The 21,150-nt window shown below is 41.8% G+C and overlaps 1 protein-coding gene across 2 annotated transcripts; it reads right to left on the bottom strand.

The window, feature by feature from the left end:
- Positions 1-390: 390 nt before the first annotated feature.
- On the bottom strand, positions 391-13,324 carry scinlb (scinderin like b). Of its 2 annotated transcripts, none has more exons than XM_005939344.3 (17): positions 13,172-13,324; positions 10,933-11,119; positions 9,764-9,918; positions 7,444-7,605; positions 7,161-7,310; positions 6,672-6,761; positions 6,419-6,551; positions 5,999-6,087; positions 5,684-5,899; positions 5,461-5,594; positions 5,191-5,281; positions 3,997-4,167; positions 3,735-3,909; positions 3,156-3,271; positions 1,695-1,772; positions 1,536-1,596; positions 391-1,292 (listed from the first exon to the last, which is right to left on the bottom strand). In XM_005939344.3, the coding sequence occupies exons 2-17, from the start codon at positions 11,111-11,113 to the stop codon at positions 1,132-1,134; spliced, it is 2,163 nt and encodes a 720-aa protein (XP_005939406.1). In that variant the 5' UTR covers positions 11,114-11,119; positions 13,172-13,324; the 3' UTR covers positions 391-1,131. The 2 variants fall into 2 exon arrangements, with proteins under 2 accessions (XP_005939406.1, XP_042083463.1); XM_042227529.1 differs by lacking the exon at positions 13,172-13,324 and adding an exon at positions 12,365-12,526.
- Between the last annotated feature and the right edge of the window lie 7,826 nt (positions 13,325-21,150).

Consider the following 21,150-nt stretch of genomic DNA (forward strand, 5'->3'; position numbering starts at 1 on the left):
AAGCTTCAAAGGGCTGGCACTTGGAGTACACTAGCTTTTGATCCCCCTGGAGCGGGGTTTGTGTCCTCTCCTGGAGGAGATAACATTGACTGTACCCAAATGTGAGTATACACAGCAGTGCAAAAAATAAAAATTGTGCTAAGGCCACTTCCTCTATTAAAGTGTGTTGCCATCCTGAAGAACAGTGCAGCTGTGAGCAGAGTTTTCATTTCTTCTTCCTACTTCTACTGCTTTTGCAACAAGATCCCATTTTGCTTTATTCCGCATCCAACAGAGACATTTAGTGATATGTGGCTGTTAGACCTTGCGATTTCTGTAGGCAGAATAATAAATACGCTGGTGGTGCAGTGCACTGGCTTTCAAGGCTCAAGAATGCTCAATAACCACAAGTTTGAAACACTGTGAGCTTTATTTAAAAGTCATCTATGTGAAAATCCCATTTAATAGATTTTTAACATGTGACATACACATACCATTGTGTGAATGGGTGGGTGACTGATTGTGTAAAGCCCTTTGGGGTCCTTAGGGACTAGAATAGCACTATAAAAATACAGGCCATTTACCATTGTGTGACTCTTAAATTCATGAGCACAGATCCCCCCCCCCAAAAAAAGCTCCGTGCAACTCATAGCAAGTATACAACTTTCCATTATCAATCATAAAACACCATGCATTTATGTGTACTAAAGAAGGAAGCTGTTTTGATATAGAAACTGTAAGGAAAGCATGAGAGAATGGCTCCTTCTGAACACACAAGTAGAACAGTAAAAAAAAACAGAAACAGAGGATTTGTCCAGCTGCCTAAATGGCTTTCGTATTTTCTTATTCCTATTAGAGCCCTCAGTGGGTATTTGCTAAACATGTAAAGGCTTTTGGACATGATCAATCAACCATTTTGATCAATTAAACATAACTGCTAGCAGAAGCCATCGTTTGCATGCAGATGTGCTTCATTCCTGTTTATGAAGCCCAGTACACTGCACTGTTGCCGAGGCAGCTATTAAGAGTGATAACGACGATAGCATTGGTTTTTGGCACTTGGGGATTGAAATTAAAATGAATAAAAACAGCATTAGGGACTGCAGGATAGGTAAGGAGTCAGACATAGACGGAGAGCCTGGAGTTCTGTGTTCAGAAGCGGGCACGGATTCGGTCCAATGGATCTGTGTCCCACATCTTGGGATCCCAAGCCTGGAACCAGCCAGTGAAAGTTGGAGGCTCTGCTCCCTGTTTGATGGTGGTGATGGGAATTCCTTTGCGACCGGAGGGATCCGAGTCCACATATTCTTTTGCTGTACAACAAGAAGGAAGAGAGGGGAAGAGACAGGTGGAGAGATGGAGGATGAGAATGTGAAGAGAGGTGGTGTTTACCTCTGATCTTAAAGTTTTTGGTTTTTGATTTGAAACTTAAAATACTTAAGTACAATAAGTTTTCTGATTCTGTTTCACATGCAAGATGCTGTCAAACAGTATCTTGCGTGTGCTTTGGAAATCATCTTTTTCTTAAACTGTTTTTCAGTTGCAATGTAACAAACCTATCTTGGGAGCTCCTTCCTTTTCCACGTCATTGGCATCTTTGCCAATCCAAATGTAGACCTAGAGACAGGAGAGATTTAAAAAGTCATAATTTTAAAAGTATGTCCTACAAAAGTTGTGAAAGTGACATTTCACACATGCCAGAAAGATCACCTCACCTGATCCCAGGTGTCAAGGAGCATTACATCATCAGTGGCCAGATCTGATTGAGTCAAGTCTCCAGGAACTTCTTCCACCTGAGAGATGGGACAAAAGGAAGCTCAGACTGACTGCCTGCAGGGTTTAGGTGCGTTCAAATGTCACAGTCCTTCCCAAATTAGCACTATACGCTGATCAGGCATAACATTAAGAGTAATGACAGGTGAAGTGAGTAACACTGATTATCTCTTCATTGTGGCAGCTGTTAGTGGGTGGGATATATGGCACTCATCCAAGATGGCGCCAGTGTTCATGGCAGGCCGTCTCTTCGACTTCTGTCTGCTGTTTGTTATTTGTTCTTTTTTGTGTTGTCCTGATGTCTACGTGCTTTTCACATATATTAGGAGAGATTGAACATTTTGTCTGAAGAGTTAGAAGCTGGAAAAATCGGCAGGTGTGAGGATCTGAGTGAGTTTGATGAGGGCTATATTAGGATTAACGAGGCCCTTGTGGGGTGTTCTTGGTCTGTAGTGGTCAGTATCTATCAAAAGTGATCCAAGGATGGACCAGTGGTGAACCATCGACAGGGTTACTGGTGGCCAAGGCTCACTGATGCACTAGTGGTCTAATCCAACAGATAAGCTAATGTAGCTCAAATTACCCAAAAAGTTCATGCTGGTTCTGATAGAAAGGTGTCAGAATACAAGTTTGTTGTGTACAGGGCTGCATAACCACACACTAGTCAGGGTGTCCATGCTGAATACTGTCCACTGCCTAAAGCACCAACAATGGACTCGTGAGCATCAGAAATGGACCACAGAGCAATGCGAGAAGGTGATCTGGTCTGATGAATCATGTTTTCTTTTACCTCATGTGGATGGCCACGTGCGTGTGCATGACTTACCAGGAACACCTGGCACCATGATACACTATGGGAAGAAGGCGAGCTTGTGGAGGCAGTGTGATGTTTGGGCAATGCTCTACTGGGAAATCTTGGGTCCTGCCATCCATGTGGATGTTACTTTGACACGTACTACATTCTTAAGCATTGTTGCAGACCATGTGCATCCTTTCATGTGAACGGTACTCCCTGATGGCAGTGGCCTCTTTCAGCAGGATAATGCACCCTGCCACAAAGCAGGAATGGTTTAGGAATGGTTTGAGGAGCACAACAGCGAGTTTGAGATGCTGACTCCGAATTATCCAGATATTAATCCTGTAGGATATGCTGGACAAACAAGTCTGATTCATGGATGTGCCATTTCCCAACTTAGACAACTTAAAGTATCTGTTGCTAACATCTTGGTGCCAGATACCACAGGGGTCTACTGGCATCCAAGCCTAGACCGATCAGGGCTTTTTTGGGAGCAAAAGGGAGACCAACACAATATTAGGACATGGTCACAATGCCTGATCTTTAGCCAGATGTGACATCTTTACTCTAAAAAAAAGTTTGAGCTGCATTCTTCTCCCTGACTTACACTGAGTCTTCCTGTTTTGTTGGAGCAGCCAAAGAGACGTGGGGGTCTGATCCCGCTCTGCAGACTCTTTGACGTCTGGTAATCCGTTTTGCCTCCCAGAGCAGACCAGAAGTTAGCTGTGAGAGAAGAATACACAACCGACTTTAGCTACACGTAACATTTAATTGATGCTTAATTTGTTTGGACAGGAAGTGAATCACAGCCTCTTTGGGCCCCTGACTAATAAAATGCATCAGCTCTTTAAGTGTAATCATAATCAGACCTGAAATGTTAGTGTTCACTATCACTGATGCCATCAGGCATCAATGCGAATGGCAAATAAAGGTAGAATTTGATGGCTTTACATAAGTAATTTCTTAGCTTATATACACTTTTACATTTTGTAAGTAACTTAAAAACAGCCAAACAGTCTTTTATCACTCAATTGTGAATCAAAATCAAAAGAATTAGAATGAGATTAAATATTTCCCATAAAATACCTCCTTTTTTTAATCGTCAGATAAATAAAAGAAAAGGCGCAGAGTTAGTTTCTTTGAGCAATAAACAAGGAAAGTTCTGACTTTTATGTTGGGGACTCACCTGGCTCCTTGCCCTCTGACACATTGCTGGAACTACCACCCAGGAAAGCCACCACATGCTTGGCTGCTTCCATCTCTTTATCGCTGGCGCCCACGCCACGCCACACAAACAAGCCACTTGCCGTTTTCAACACAAAAACATCGTTGGTGTTCAGATTGGAGGCAGTAGCTTGGACCTGAGGAACCACACAAGTGAGAGGAGCAAATAAGAACTCTCTTGTACACACACACACACACATACAGTGTGTTGCAAACCAGCTTACCTCCACCGCACGGGTAGCATTGGAGGAGCTCTGCCGGATGTGGAAGAGGCGACTGCTGGCGGCTTGTGTCTGTCCACCTTTGCGTGACGTTCCTCCACTGTGGATGATCATTGGCTTGTCCTTGAAGATGCTCATCAGGTGGGGAGGCTCCTGACCCTGTGACACTCTCACCTGTGGGTATTAACAAAATTCACCAGCAAAGGCAATGACTAATCCAGTTATTCCAGTTTAGCTACAGATTGTGTTCTTAGGGTTACCAACACCAAAGTGAAGTGGTAATCTAAGGTTCCGTATCACTATGTGCAGGAATAACAAGACTGAAATAGATCAATGCTCACTTGATATTCACTGTAATTAAATTGAGTTTCAGCTAAGTGATTTTTATATAAATGCAACACAACTGGGGAAAAAATTGAAAAATTTTAACTAAATAGCAATATAGCATGATTATTATCTAATATTTTAAATACTTTAGTTTATTTTTAAAGAAAATACTCAATGATATCAGCTGTGTTGGCATGGTTGTGTGAGAAAATCAGCTGAAAACATCTCAGAAATGTCTTAATGTCTCCAGTATGGCTGAGAGTTTGATGTATAACCAGCACTAACTGAGGGTCAAGGTTTAGCCACGTTCTAATGCAGTTCTTGTAGTTATGGCACCTTATCTATTAAAACGTGCTGCAGGTTGGATCGGATCAAAATAAAAATGATAGAAACACTGCCCTCTGCTGGTTATCCTGGGGGGTGTTTTTTTCTTTCTTATGATCTTTATGAGGCAATTAGTTTTCATCAGCTACACTAAATCCTCTGTAATAGTTAATAAATTTGAAGTATCGGAAGAGAGGCAGAAAATATTTGTTTTAGTCGTTGTTACACAGCCCATAAGTTAAAAATGGTGCGTACTAGTTATGTGGGAAGTGTGATGAGTAGATTCAAAGAAAGATAAACGTTATATGTATTAAGGTTAGTTTGAGAGCCATAAGCTCTCACTCAATGAAGGATCTCATATCACCTTTATCTGTTCATGTCAGTCATTTAGGGAGAAAAATTACACTAATACAATAACTGCTCACATTATTTAGATTGTTTCTTTAACATTTCTAAGTCATACATTACATTACAGGGTCTTTCTGTGATTACACACACTTCTTTAGTGCATGTGATGTTGAGGTGTGTAGTGGGTCAGGTTCTAACCTGAACTGGGGCTCCTCCCATTGAGTCATCCAGCTTCACTGTGAGGAACGCCGAAGCGGCCAGTTCGTCTTGTGTGCACTTCAGCCCCTGCCTGACACAGTAGCACCAACACAGTCTGAAACACGTCATTAACTCGTGCGTTTGTGTGTGTGAGTGTGTGAGATAGAGAGAGAGATCTTAGACAGGGTGTGGCACACTCTGCCACAGCTTTTACTTCATACTAATTTAAAGAGATTATACGCTTTATACATGTTTTGCTGTTTTACCCACCAAGTGTATATGATGTGCTGCTCCCGTGATCCCTGTCTGTAGCTGTAGAGGATGAGGTAACAGTCGCCCCCATAGAAGTGACCATAAGAGGAGGGATCCACGGGCACATTTGCACCATTCTCGACACGCCAGATCTAGAACACCAGACCCAATCTTTAAAAAACCCAAAACCTTACAGCTGTGTTTACCTGTGCTATTGTTTCACTTTTTAACACCCTCCTACCTGGACTTTGCCCTTGCCATCGTCCACCATGCCGTGCTGCGCTGCCATGGCTTTGTTTGTGTGTAGGGTGGAGGCATCAAAGGGAACCTGCTCCACTTTGGCTATGCGGCCAATAGTGTAGGCCTTACTGGGACCTGTGGTCTCATCCTTATCCCTCCAGTCGGAAAAGAACTGCTTAAAGAGAGACGTTTCGCCACCTGCAGGAAGTACTTGGATCTGCAAGTCAAACAGAGATTTGGCTTTACGGTTAGCTGCACTGTGGGATTTACAATTGTTGTTTTTTTGTCTAAGTTACTAAGTACATGTTGGCTTTACCGTTGTATTTTTGTTGTATCCCTTATCAGTGATGAACTTCTGACCTGCAGCCATGGCTGCTTTACGCTCCGACACAGTGGCCTTAGGGCCTGTTGGAATCAGATAAAACAAAGGAGGTGTAATTCACCTTTATGTTATTCAGAGTGAGAAATATCTGCGGATATTTACGTAAAGAGGCTAATTGCAGTGCAGTCATAAAACACAAAATTACTGCTGTAGATTTCCTGTTATTGTTCAGCAGTGCCAAAAATAAAACCAGCAGCATTTAAATATACCTCTTTCACATGTGTAGCCTTAATCAGAGAGACCAAAAAGGTGTAAACACACGCTTTCCAATCATTTCTTTGTTAGAATTTGTGCAAAAAGAAGAAGAAAAAAGCACAATGTTAGAAGTGTTATCACAAAAATGTTTTGCTGCACCTTTCCACACAAAGATGGTCTTGTCCACCCCGTTGTCCAGGATGTAGCACTCCTCTGGAGACAGCATGGCCTGTTTGAAGGGACTGGATGCAGCCACAGACGACATCTTCATAGAGCCAGATGCATCTGAGATCTAAAAGAAAAGGAAAGAGGCCCCATCAGGTACTGATTTCATTTTTGCTATGAAATCTTTCCACCCTTGTATCAAAGCCAGGGTGTTCACATTTATTTGACTGTCACTTGTGCTTCTCACCATGTAGAGGGCAGCCTTCTTCCTGTTGGAAGTCTCCACCTTGTCGTCATCCGGAGTACTGGGGGCGATGGAGGTTTTTGGTCCTAGAACCTAAACAACAATCAAGGGCATTAATCACTAAAGGTTTATCATCATTAGCACTGATTAAATGCTTTTTAGTGCAAATATAAACACAGCTTTATTCAGATAAAAAAAAAAATCTCTATAAATTGAAAGTATGCTCGTTAAACCAGCCCTCCCCTAACTCTCTCTATCTCATTAGGCATCTTGTTGTAAAGGAAGTGTTTACTAAGCTGCCCTGGCACAGAGCTGGCGTATGAGCAGCACTTACAAAGGGCAGCATTGTGCCCCGTCGTTCCCACACTGACTAAGTCTGTCGAATGCATTAATTGCACTTAAAGCTCCTGCTCTCAAGTGATCACCTCCGAGGTTAAAGTGTGGTGACATTTGCTAGAAGAGGGAGACAAGTGAGGAATGTGCGTGTCTGACCTCTATGATGGGAGCCGGCTCGTCCCCCTCCTCCACCATATGCACTTTGGCTCTGCCGTTCCTCTCATTATCTCTGATGTCGATGGTGACCTCGGAGGCCTTCAGCCGCTCAAAACGGTTACACTCACTGCCGCACCACTGATAGATGTCCTGCAGGAGGGGAGAACCCGGGAAAGGAGGTTTAAAGATGTGAAAGCCTTAACTATTTCACGGAAACTGTAGAGGTTAAACTGCACTCTGTACATACAGTAGCAAACACACAAATAAAAAAAGAACAGCTCACCTTTCCCAGGTCAATGATGAAGCAGTCTCCTTTGTTGAAGCTGTCCCAGGACATATTCACCTCGGTTGCTCTGATGACCCTGCGACCCTTAACGTGCAGCAGGCGTTTTACATCCACGCCGTTGGTCACTACATGTTTGAAACCTGAGGCCACACCTCCTTTCTGTGAAATCCAATGATGATTCGCATTAAGTTTTATCCTGTGAATATTCTTTCAAATCTAAGCAATGCGGGGGATGAGCTGATTTAAGAGAAGATGAGCTATCTTTACACCTGAGCTGCAGTTTTAGTTACAACTACTACACACGGGCCAAATGACCAGGTAAGTCACAAATGTTCAAGGGGAGGACGTGTGGAGTCAGCTGACGGTGAAATGAGTTTGACACAGGACTGTAAAATCTTAAGGAACAACTGGTTCCTTAAGACATGCTGTCAGTTAATGGCATAACCACATGCCATCACTCAGAGTTAACAAAGACAATGGGCGGAAAAGAAACTAACATGATGACTGAGGATAAAATGAAGATTGTTGTGTGCAACACGCCGTTGTACCTGGGGGATGGGATTATCACGTAATGTGCCGTCCTTGGTAGAGCCAATAAACAAAGCAAGTATTTAGAAAACATGCAAATGAACAGAAATACCCTCTGCTGGAGAAGAACAACATGATGATCCTTGTCAGTTTATAACCTCACAAAAAATGAACTGAAATAGAAGTTGAATTAAATGTTTGTGTTTTGTAGACTTTTAAAAATCTCATAATGTGATTTTCCTCAACATGATCCTTCTGCAAGCTACTTTGCAACCTTCCTCACCCCAGTTTCTCATTTGTATGCTCTTTCTGACCTTACTCGGTGTAATGCCTGCCACCACTGATGCCTCCTCTGCTGTGTTTGTTGTGTATCCAGAGCTTTACCGCCAATGGAATTTGACTAAAGTGGTTTTTACTGAAATATGGGAGAAAACAACAACAAAGGAAACTTGCTTAAATTAGACTTTGAAAAAAAAAAACACCCAGAAGAGTCAGTGACTCATCCTCTGCTGCTGAGGTCAGATGACTAGAGTGTTGTTAGACTCTCGGGGGGCGTGGCTACTTTGACCACCAAATGAAAACCACATTCATCCTGTTATTGGTCAAATGGTAGCAATTTTTTCCGTGGCAACAACGCATGCTCTGTTTATTGTCAGAATAGTTTACTGAAAGTGAAGTTACCAAAGCTCTGTCAAGAATGTGAGGTTTGGTTCTGTTTCGGCTTCGCTGTGTCCCAAACACAGCCAGTGTGCTTGGACTCTGCAACATATGCAGAGCAGAACTCTCCAAAAAGTAGTAAGCAAGCATTCAGGCTAATTACATTTAACTAAAGCCACAAAGGGGGGTTGGGGTTATGAGAAACAGATGGCTGTTAAAAGTGGTTTAGCTTGTGTTTCTCAGTATCCTTATTTGCAGAGGCTGGTTGCCTAGGTTATAATCAATCAGTCCATCAGACACACCATCAGAGAGATATAGAAAAAAGGGGGAATGCTATGATTTCTTTGAACTTCAGAATCATCAGCTCATCTCAACAGCAAAGTTCACAGGACGCTGGTAATCATTAACACTGCAGACATGTTTCAGTCAAACAGAGTTCTGCAGCAGATCACTGTTCGATGTTTAAAACATTAGTCATCACACCTCTCACTGTTTACAGGACTTATATATTTTTATGGTTCTGTTTTTTAATAGCGGACTGGGAGCAGAAAAAAAAAAGAAATTCTTACAGAAATGTCCCTTATTTAGTTACTAATTTAAACCAGCGGTTCCTCTTCTCCTATCAATAGCCTTTTAATAGCTGACTGGAACCTGTCATTTACTTGCTCATTGCCAGCTTCACTTTTTGGACTCTCCTTTGCATGATTTTCAGGTCAAAATAATGCTTGTTTTTCTTATCAAAGTTTCTTCAGAGACATGTCAAAATGAAACCTGGTGTGACGTTAACTTGTCTGCCATTTTGCACGTGCGACATAATAATAAATAATACAGGGGAAGCCAAATAATGCTCCAGTCACAGCCCCTTAAAACCACCGGTCTTGGGGGAAAAATGTGTATTCTCCACCGAGCTGACGAGTGGTTGCTCAATTTTTCTGGCGGTGGCTGGCGGTGACCAGTCAGTGACCCCCCTTGGCAACCCACCTCACTCCAGTTTTCGTCATTTGTCAGTTGTTAGAGCAAAATGTGTATCTTATGACTGGTTGGCAAAAATCTTTTTTATTGCTTTGTTCAGTCACAGATTGTCAGAGTCGCCTGTAGTTTGCATGAAGATCCCAACTTCCATAAAGCTCACCTGGTACTTGATGCCTGACTTGAAGTAACCCAGGAAAGTGTTGGACTCGTAGTTCTGCACCTCCCTGTACTGCACCGGGCCACCACCCAGGAAGTCATCCAGCTGTGAGGCAAAGATCGCTGTCGCTCCACTCTCATCCTGTGAACACTCATCCCCTGCAGAAAATAGAAGTTTGTAAGCGGCTAGTTCTAGAAACAGTCCTGCAACTGCTTCGTATTCACGCTCAAAACTCAAGCTTCTTACAGAGAAATCTGCAGCGCTTTAGTGCAAGCAGTAACCTTATGCGCCCTCTGAGTCAGGACTGGAGTCATGGTTATAATTGCATAAACCACATGAGCAGCAGAGCCTCTCTGTATCCTGTTATTACTGTCAGATGGCACACAACATGGATAAAACTATTCCACAAGTTTTATCTGACTAACATTGATCCCAGACGGAAGGATTAATTGTGTCCCAGTGTTATAAAGACTGTAATGTGTTGCAGATGGTTGGATGGCATTGGATGCAGACTGGCAGGGAACTACGCAAACCTGCAAAAAACTAGTACCCGTCTCTAATGATCTGCAGGGGCATTCCAGATGTGAGTCATCCAGCAGTTTGTTTTATGTGTCTGTTTTTGTTATGCAACCAAAAGGAAAAAAGAAAACGTTTGGGGTGGAGTATAGGCTTTTCCTTCGCTGCATTGTTCAGGGTGGTTAAAGTTGCACATCACTGAGCATTCTGTTCACTCACAATTTAATTCTAAACCACAAAAAGGGAACTGTGCAGGCAAGAGGAATTTCACAAACTCCTGTTACTTTAAGCTCCTCACACAAGGGAGGATGTTTCAGGTCTAAGATCTAAAAACCTAAAGCAGTTTCCAAAACCAGGCTATTGTGGTGCAAGCTCACGATGAAGCAAGGGTATCTGCTCTCATTAAACCCTAAGCTACACCTGTCTGCTTTGTGAGTTTAAGTACTAAAAATTGCAGGGAAACGCAGCAGCTCTAGAGGAAGTGACTTTTTAAAACTCTGAATATATCACTTAAGTTTGTAGCCGAGGAAAATGCCAAACATCATACTTTATCATGAAACTGGAATGAAAACAGATTTGCTTTGGTGCAATCAAACAAAACTAAGCAGAAGCCTCAGTAAAGTGCAATACTGCAGTTTGCAGCATCCATATCTTACCCAACCACATGTGAATGTTGTATGATGGGGCTGAGGTGGTGAAGAGCAGCAGGTAGGCATCTCCGGTGTAAAAGGAGCCGTACAGGGCTTTGGGAACCGGCTTGAGGTCCATGTTCTCGATACGCCACACCTGCAGCCCTGGCTTCTTCCCTGCAGTTTCAAACTCCTTATGGCTAACCATGATGCTCTGAGACACAATAAAGATTAAAAAAGAAAAAAAGAAAAAGAGGAAGTAAATAGTCTTGAAGTTAAAGGAAGCCAGGTAGAGACACAGAAAATCATTTTAATGTTTTTGCCATGCAAAATGTGGCTGCAGTTGAACTCCTGGAAAGCCACAGAAAGCATTCTGAGAATGACAGAAACAGCAGACGCTGCTGAGAGCGCTCACAAACACAATGCAAAAGTTATTTTGTGCAACCAAATTTATGATGTGCTTCCTGAACAACAAACGCTAGATTGTGTCTTAACACCAATGGAGGAAGGGGGTGGTGGTAGGGGGGCTAACCACGGCAGTTTATAAATGTACATTCTATCTCTCCTCTAAGCCGCTTCCATATTTGGACACTCACTGTAAACACTGAACTAGAAAGACAGGTTCTTTAACTATATCACGCACTGCTGCTCGACGTCTGTCAACCAACTTTCAATAATCATATTAGCCATGAACCGTACATCAATGACTCTCTGCTTAGTATCATATTTTATTTGTTTATTTTGCACAAACTCATTGAAAAAAACCCTAAATGATCTGAGAAACCCTTTGTTGTTTCTAAAAAGTCATAATATATGCAGCATATTGTGACACCAGAGTCTGAGATAAAGTTACGTTTTTCAGAAATGACTGATGCAGGAACTTTGTACCATTATCAGCACGTATTTAATCAGAAAATCATATCTCCACTAAAATAAACAATACCACATTCCAGGCTGACAGTGCTGCGTGACCTGTATTGCTTGCTTCATAAACTCCTATCATATTTTTTATGGCTGATACTGGAGTGACTCTATAACATCACATAACGTCTGGACTGCTACAAAACACAGTGAGAAAGCTGAAGCACTGAGTCCAGGAACTCACAGGAGGTTCTTCTTAAATAAATGAATATTGTGATAAGGTTGAACGTTTGCTCCAAAGAAATTGAGAGATTATACAGTACAGATTGCTAGTTTGTCCAGATTACAGAAGAGCCTGATTACAAGTGTGGCTGCAGGATTATAGCTGTACTCTCAGACTAAGACTTCTCTAACTACGCAGCTCTGACCACGTCCACTTCCACTGCTGTAAAACCATAAACCTGCATTTAATTTACATCCCCTTCATCTGATAACCACAGTGCTCATCACGCAGGCTGAAATATTTAATGTTACTGAGAGTTTAAATCATACCAAACGAACACAATCCAAGGAATCACGCATCATGATCACCACTTATTGTTACTGCGATGTTTGCAGTGCTGTGTCTTAAACGAGCGGCCTGCAGCTCAGCTTTCAGTGAAGAAGGAAAGAAATTGAGTGGACTTCCTGTAAGAGGCTGATCAATAAGTGCTGCATCACGGACAAAACCTCCAGACCCCATAAAGTGCATGAATTGAAAACAGATGCACTGATATTAACGCTAATGTAACACAGTAATGAGCACAATGTTGCATCTCTGTGTGGTGGGGTGGGGGTCATATGCTGGGAAGAGCATCTTCCACCAGCTGTGCTTGTCTGCTGCAGACCTCTGATATATTTACATTTTTAAAAAGTGCATTTGTGTTAAGAATGAAGTCTGTACTGCTTCTTCCTCTTTTTTGACTATTGCATAACTTCTTAACAACCACTGTCTATGTTCCAATTAAAGCTTCCGTTTCAATCATATTTCAATTACACGATAACGATCAGCAGCAATATGAAAGAATATCGAATATCACGAACTCTAACGCGTTCTCTCCTTCCTTTTCGCCCCTTTCGCTGGCTGCTGTGACTCAGGAAGAAGAAGAAAAAGAAGAGGGGGAAAAAAACAACAACAGCTGGAAACTTTCCACATCTGGAATTTCACTCGCTTTAAACGTCCCAATCCTGCCTGGCTACACGAGAGCGAAAAGTCAGCGATTATCAGCTAAGATCGCGAGCTGTTCACCTTTGATCTAAAGAAATTATGCAAGAATTAAAAGTGCAGAAATGCCACAGCGTGTGCACCCACGTAGACTCGGTGGGGGAGAGGGGGGGAGAGGAGGAAAAAAAGGGGGAAACTCACAGTTTGTTTGAAGGATGAATCACACAGGAGAGAGAGAGAGATGAGCAGACGAGTCGATGGAGGTCGTAGATGCGGCAGTGAGGCGATTATGGACACTCTATGGTTTTGATGTGCTGCAGATGACGAGACGGAGGAGGAGGAAGGGGAGGAGGAGTGGTGCTGGGGGAGTGTCCAGCATGAATACTTCTCAGGCGGAGAGAAGCTTTCTGAGAAGAGAGGATTGTGCTGTGGTGATTCAGGAAGAAAGTCTGCCTTTACAGTGCTGTGCCAACACGACTGTGGACTGCACAGCGCAGATTATAAAGCTTTCATGTAGGGAGGGACAAAGTTCAGCATGCAGTGGCTTCTTAGAAGTAGCACCAGAATGCGTGACTTTAGGTTTGGCTTGAGATCGGTGTGACTGGGAAAAACAAGAGCAGGGAAATGTGTCTGCCTTTAAAATCCTATAATGCAGAGGTATCATAGGAAATCAGATACTGTGAGTTGGGAAACAGCGTCAGCGGCTATATTCAAAAGACAACTGTGTGTTGATTTGAAATACAGATGTTAGTGACACTTCAACTTCCCCCTTGCTTGAATAAACCAGCCAGCCCTTGCAGATACAGGACACCACACATACCTCTAAACGAGAGCATCCAGAACATTCATTCGGTCTCATTAGCTTCAAGATAAACACATTATGTAAAACAACTTTTGGCTTTGTTACCATGGTGCACAAAACCCACGGGGCATCTCACCATTTGCACACATGAAAATACCACTCACGTTTGAAGGCATGCTTGCACAAGTCACACCCAGCATCTACCTGCTGTACTTCTTCTTTTACAACAGGCGCAGCGAAACAGAAAGTACCCCTTTCAGTTCTAATGACACCAATTAAAAACTCACCTGGTCCACACCTTCTGAAATTCTTTAAAGATAATGTCAGATGAACAACAATGTGTTGCATATTTGTTGTTATTTGTTTAACAAAAAGGTCTTAAGGTCCCGCCACAGTGTTTCAATCAGGTTGATGTCTGGACTTTGACTGGACCATTGCAACACTTTGATTCCTTTCTTTTTCTGCCATCCTGTTGTAGATTTGCTGCTGTGCTTGGGATCATTGCGCTCTTTCATGACCCAATTTGGGGCAAGCTTTAGCCGTCAGACAGATGGCCTCACATTTGACTCTAGAATACTTTGGTATACAGAGTTCATCATCAACTCAATAACTGCTGGGTGCCCAGGTCATGTTGCTGGATAACAAGCCAAAATCATTACTCCTCCACCACCGTGCTTGACAGTTGGTATGAGGTGTTTGTGCTGATATGCTGTGATTGGTTTTCTCCAAACATGGTGCATGGTCTTCTCCATCAGTGGACGTTGGTGCAAAGCTTTGTGGTTTGTTCAGATGCAGCTTTGCAAACCTGAGCAGTGCTGGCATATTCTTTTAAAGAGAGCAGTCCTTCTCCTGCCAACCCTTCCAACCAAGCCATACTTGTTCAGTTTTTTTCTAACTGAACTGTCATAAACATTTTAAATGCTAATTGAGGCCTGTAGAGTCTCGGGTTTGTCCCAGTTTCTCTGAACATTTTACAGTCTGACCTTTGGGTGAATTTGCTTTGAGATTCTTCAAGAATGTTATACACAGATAAAAAGCTTTTAAAAAGTGCATCTTGCAAATGTGTATGCATTAGAAAGTTTCACATAATATCACGCAGAATATTTCAGTGTAATCACGTTTTGCTTTTTGTTCTTCTTTACACAAGGCTCACAAGTTGAGAATGCCGTGTGAAATTACCAAGGCTTCTTGAGAACTCTGGACAGATGAAAGATCGTGCTTCCTCTCTGTATCAAACTTACAGCAGCTGACTAATGTTTGATCAGATTGTTGCAGCAACTACATGAGAAAACAACCTGGTAACAGCTGATTAAAGCTTCGGTTTGTTTTACAAGCCAAAGACAGAAGGAAGCGGGTTGGAGTGGTAAACATGGCTAACTGGATATTTTATCAAGAACTGTCTAAAACTGTCTAAAATTGTGTGCACAGTTCGTGGTGTAGCTGTTCCTCAGCTGACGTTTCTCTAAGTGTCTGTGCAAACCTACAATAACTCGATTTAACTGATGCAGCTGAATGAAGAGGTGAAAAGAGGAAACATCTGTGCCAGTGAATTTGTAACTTTCTTTCCTGTGGGTTTAGTCGTTTCCTTTTTTATTTTTTTAGATTAATTTGTTTATAAGTGAGAAATCCGCTTCACCACTTCACCACACGTTTATCTGATCAGGCAGGGGGACCTCACTGGTGCCAGACTCGGTGGTCTTATCATTAAGCAGGGCGTGAAGTGTCAGCTGAAATGCTGCCTGTGGCTCATTGTGCCACACACCGAGAGCTGGCTGATGCACATCCTCGGTGACAATGCAACCACCGCAAAACGGATTATACTCTCATCATCGGAGGCTTGTTCGTCTGTTACAGTCTAGTGCCTGAAAAGACTACATGTACAAAAAAAACAACAACATTTAACCCAAAGAATGGTTCTGTTTTAAGAGATACACATTCATTTTTTGAGATTAGATAGGATGAAACAACACCCTAGCATTTACTGAGTCAACATGTGAAAAGAGTAGCCTACTTAAGCAATATGGATTGATTCTTACAGCACTGTCAGACTCTTAATGGGCACTTTAACAGAGTCAGAACTGATGCACAAGAACTAGTAACAACAGTAGGAAATAGCAGTTGCTGATTTGTGTCAGTCTTCAGACCCAACCAATGGTGACTCACATGAGATCACTATCAGACTGAGCACATCTTTCATGTGTGCAGCAATACTTGCAAACATTTGGCAGCCATCACTTTGCAGCTGCGGAGCTGCTAAGTAACCCAGGCTTAGTGTAAACACTGTAAGCAGATTGTAAGAACCAATCGGTTTAGTCTGTGCATCCAGTCAAGAAATACAGTGACACGGCTGTAAAATCATTTATGGGCTTTTATGTTTGTATCTATTAATCAAATAAAAGATAACATGGTAGTAGGTGGATTTTATTCGACCCAAATGCAAGACACAGAGGCAGACCAAAAGACCAAGAACTGAGTCTTTACTTCAGACTGATGCAAAAACTTCAAAATGCAAAAGGTGACACAAATCTGGAAATACAGTTAGCTCCATAATTTGTTTGACAAAAGCACTGTTTGTTTGTTTGTTTGTTTGTTTGTTTGTTTGCTTGTTTGTTTGTTTGTTTGTTTGTTTGTTTGTTTGCTTGCTTGCTTGTTTGTTTGTTTGTTTGTTTGCTTGCTTGCTTGCTTGTTTTGCAATTTTGTCTCTGAACAGAGGCACATCAGACAATCAAGATGTGATTGAAATGTGGACTAAGAAAAACACCTTCACAACAGCTAACACTGAAGTTTAAAATCAATTTGAATTTAGACGAAACCAAGGTAAACGATGGGAATGATGGGAAGAGAAAGGTATGAAGAAGGACAAACATCTTATAATCTGAAGTCTGTCACATTGTCTGTCAGACATGGTGGCAGCAGAGTCTTGGTACGTGTATGTATGGCCACCGGTGAAATACGATCATCAGTGACTATTGATTATGCGACTGCTGGTACAAGTAGCAGGACGGTGTGTGAAATGTACGGGGCTATACTTTCTGCTCAGATTTAGACAAAATGCTGCAAAACTGATCAGATATCACATCATAGTGCAAATGGACCCAAATCATGCTGCAAAGTAACCCAAGTCTCACAGTGTAAAGAATCAGGCTGTTCTTGAACCCAGCAGAGCCTGCAGCAGCTAAAGATGGCTGAAGTAAAGGCCTAACAGAACATCTCAAGAGGAGGAAACACAGCATTTGGTGATGTCCATGGCTAGATTTCAGGCAGTCACTGACTATGAAGGATTTTTCATTAAGTACTTAAAAACAATCCTCATATTTAAGACTTTTTTACTTTGTCTAATGCATTTTGAGTCTCTAAAAATGGCGAGGTATTAATAAAGTTAATAAAATTTTTGTAAAAACTCTTGAACAAAATGTGAAAGACAGAGGGAAACTAGAAACACAACAAGTAATAAAAAAAATGAAATCAAAAAGAACCAAAAGTAATGAAATCATAAAAAACCTAATACTCTACAAAAACCCAGAACCATGACAGATTGTTATCCTGACACTCGTTGGACACAGGAAGGTTCATGTGTAAACAGCCTCAGAGACTGTGCAAAACCTGGAAAATCATGCCTAATCTTTTTCAAAACCAGTTTCCACACTGTATTTATTTATAACTTTCAATGCCCCACCTTCTTCTTACTGGTTCGTAGTTTTCCCTCTGCCAACACATTTGAGTTGCTTCTGACATAGCAGGAACTAAATAGTCAACAGTGTGCCTCGGCCAAACCAAAGCTGCTACAGGCACAGAGCCAAATGTCTGAAAACCTGAATTGTCATAAATAAGTAACTAGGAAACCTCTCTAGTACCACTCCTTCTGTGTAAAGGTTTAGCTGAATGAGGGAGAAGCCAGTAAATTGCAGCTCGGTGACTGTGGAGGGCTGTCAAAGGAGATGACAATAACCTTTCAGCAGCGTCAACCACAAATAGTTGTTTTTCCTCCATATGTAGTCACATGACAATCCCCCACCTGGTGACAAAGCACTGCTACACGTGAGGTCCATGAGAACACAGCTGAAATGTGGTCTGAGCAGATAGAACAGAAACAGGAACTCAAACCTTATTTTCTTATTAATCTTGTTAGCCTGCAGCTCTGCTTCACCTTCAGTGCCCGATAAAAGCAGAACAACCCACAGAGCCAACATCCTGATGTGACAACGAGCAAACAAGGATCTAGTATTTCTAAACAACAGGATTATTACTTTATTGTAGTCTGCAGTGCACAGTTCAGTGTGTTCTACCTGATAAACGCTGTTAACCAGTGTCTTGCCTTCTGTGGTTAAACTCGTGTGCCAAACAGACAGCCTGTGTTCGTGCAAATCTCTGTAGTTAACCCTGGCATACAGGTCTCTAGCGTTGCAAAGGTTTTCTTATGACTGTTTGTGCAAACTCAGTCAGGCACTATACTGTGCAAAAGTATAGTTGTTGTTTTTATATTTTCCTAGAAAAATAGGTGCATAAATCTATTAAAACATGTGCAAACATTCATGGAAACACAGTTTATAAAAGAAAAAAAGAGTTTGTACAATTCTAACAAGCTTGAAAGACCATCTTTATTCTTCAGCAAAGCCTGAACTCTCTTAGTCAGCTTAATTTCTTTAAGAAGTCTTCAGGAAGAGTTCTCCAGGCTTCTTGAAGCTCTTCTTTGGATGTTGGCTGCCTTTTGTTCTGTTCTCTGTCAAGATGATCCCACACTGCTTCAATAATGTTGAGGTCTGGGCTCTAGGGAGGTCAATCTATGACTGATGCTGTTCCAATATGTGTTATTTATCCAGATTTGCTTTTACTTGATTGGAAGAGTGTTTGAGGTTTTCCAGATGTTGGGTCAAAATCTGCACATTTCTGTGTTCAGAATTGCATCAATTTTGACAAGATCTCCAACACCACAGTTTGAAATGCAGCGCCTATCCATTAAACAGCCCCCGCCATGTTTTACAGATAGCTGCAGACACTGATGTAGCTCTCTCCTACATGCAAATATATTGACAATGATTTAAACCAAAAATGTCTAATTTGGACTAAACCTGATGCCACAGGTTTAGTCCAGTTCTTGTGTTATTTGTCGAACCTCATCCTTTTCCCCATTTTTCTTCCTTAAGAATGGCTTCTTGATAGCCACCCTTCCACTGAGACTATTTCTGACGAGGCTTCGGTGAACAGTAGACGGATTAATTGAAGCGCCAGATGCCTTTCTCAGGTCCTGTGTCAGTTCTTTGGTAGACTTTTTTAATGCTCCATCTTCTTCTTGGCCTTCCACTTGTCAAGAAATGCACAATACTGTTAGTACACTAGTAAAAGTAATGTAAAAACATTCAATTACTAACAAGAAACTACTCTATAACTTTGAAGATGGAGGCATCAGCAATCTCCCCATATCTGCTCACGCTTACTGAGCACCATATCATGTAAATGCATTATACATGAAGCCAGGAGGTAAAACACTGAAAATATTACTGCTGTAAGTGTAGGGCAGCCTTCACTGATGGAACACAGTATAGTCAGGAGAGAAAATGGTAAGCCTGTGTACACCTGTGGGAAATCTGTTTGCATTGTCATCGGATGGTTGCCTTTGTGGAAATCTGCAGTAACAAGTTTGGTTTGCAAAGTTCGAGCTCTGATTCTTAGAAATTGGGCTGTCAGTTATTTTGTGGGAGTGTTTGTAGCTGTGGGCACTGGGTGTGTACCAACAGCAGCAAACTAATTTGGGTTCTGTATTCATGCTCATTATATTCTCGATCTCCTCTCTCAACCCTTGGTATTTTCCCAGCTTCTTGTGTTCCTTAATATTAGAGATCAGGTCAGCAAGAATGTGCTTTAAGTAGTTGTCATTCATTTGAAATCTCACCAGCTATTTCCATACAAAAGTGTGATTTCTTTTCTTATTAATCATACATATTCATCTATGTAATGGGAGCAAGACATAATTGGCATGTACTTCTACTTAGCAGTTTTAGAAAGTTCCACAAGGGAACTAGTGCTCGACTTTATAGCACGCAACAGACCCCAGTCTGAACCACATCCTCTAGACTAACAGAGTTCTTAAGAAGAGCTCAACAACAAAAAAAAGAGAACAGAAAGGCTAGAGCTTCTGAAATATATGCATCTGAGAAAGGCTGAGCTTCAAATTATCCACCAGCTTATATTCAGAATCTCTGAGCCCTGTTGTTACATGAGAACAGGCAGCTTGGTTTGATCACATGGTTGTAGTCTTTGTCTCTAGTAGAAACACACACACACCTCACACCTCACACAATACCCTCACAAAGAGAAAGCCTCTGATAAACAGCTTGGCCAGTGGTGAGGAAGAGTAAACATACACAGCGTCCATCGACGCCTCATATGTAGGGCGGAAATCATCCGTGGTCATTAAACCAGACTGTCCTCCTGCCACATAGCAAACACTTTTTTATGACCTGAAACAAGTGAGCACACCTCATCGAGACTGGGCTGAAATATATGACTATTATTTTGCTTTCCTGGTATCTGTCTAAGAAATGTCGTGTTTAACACAAAGAGATTGTTTGACATGCTGGAAATATTTGCTTTCCCATCAACACAAACGCATTGAGTGAAGAAACCATTAGGGTTGCTCTGCTACCAGCATCTCTCAAATTTATAAATAAACATTAATTTATATAAAGAAAATATGGGACATGATCTTAATAGAGGCTGTATGTGGAACTAATTCTGTGTAGAGTGCAGTGACTTACTAGATAAGTGCAAAACAAAAGTGCACCTTCATTCAGTTTTTTATGTATTGGGACATAGCAGAATTATTTTTCTTAATACAAATTGAGCCGAAATGAGGAAACAGTGTCTGCGAAGTTGAGCAACTAAGTGCTTGTTTTCTGTATGACTTCATTTGTCTCTCACATCATTGTTCAGGAACTTCCGCACTTCTTTATAGCGTTGCTAAAGCTCATTGAGGTTTGTGGCCATCTATTTATGCAAAGGTTTTTTAAGGTACTCCCACAAACCTTCTGTTGCATGAAACACTTTTAGTCAAGCTTTAGCTGTCAGACTGTTAGTATACTTTGATATACAGAGGAGCTAATGGTCGACTCAATAACTGTAAGTTGCTCAGGTCCCGTGGCTGCAAAACAAAGCCTGAATCATCACCCCTCCACCGCCGTGCATCACAGTTGGTATGGGGTGTTTGTGCTGATATGCTGTGTTCGGTTTACTCCAAAAATGGAGCTGTGCATTATGGATGTCTCCAGTTTGGTCTACTCTCTAGAGGGCCTCGTTCCACAAGTCTTGTAGTTTGTTCAGATGCAACTCTGCAAACCTGAGCTGTGCTGAGAGGTTACTTTTAGAGAAAAGAGACTTTCTT

The sequence above is a fragment of the Haplochromis burtoni genome, unplaced genomic scaffold, assembly GCF_018398535.1.
Source record: "Haplochromis burtoni strain Fernald_Lab_line unplaced genomic scaffold, NCSU_Asbu1 Contig_266, whole genome shotgun sequence".
Taxonomy (NCBI): domain Eukaryota; kingdom Metazoa; phylum Chordata; class Actinopteri; order Cichliformes; family Cichlidae; genus Haplochromis; species Haplochromis burtoni.

Bases quoted from the DNA above. Each gene is read 5' to 3' on its own strand.
- scinlb (XM_042227529.1), bottom strand. From the start codon at position 12,517: ATGCACTTTATGGGGTCTGGAGGTTTTGTCCGTGATGCAGCACTTATT. The intron at 11,120-12,364 runs ATAAGTGGTGAT...ATTGTGTCTCAG, and splicing joins CTGCAAACATCGCAGTAACA to AGCATCATGGTTAGCCATAA. The intron at 5,282-5,460 runs GTGGGTAAAACA...CTACTGTGTCAG, and splicing joins CAGCACATCATATACACTTG to GCAGGGGCTGAAGTGCACAC.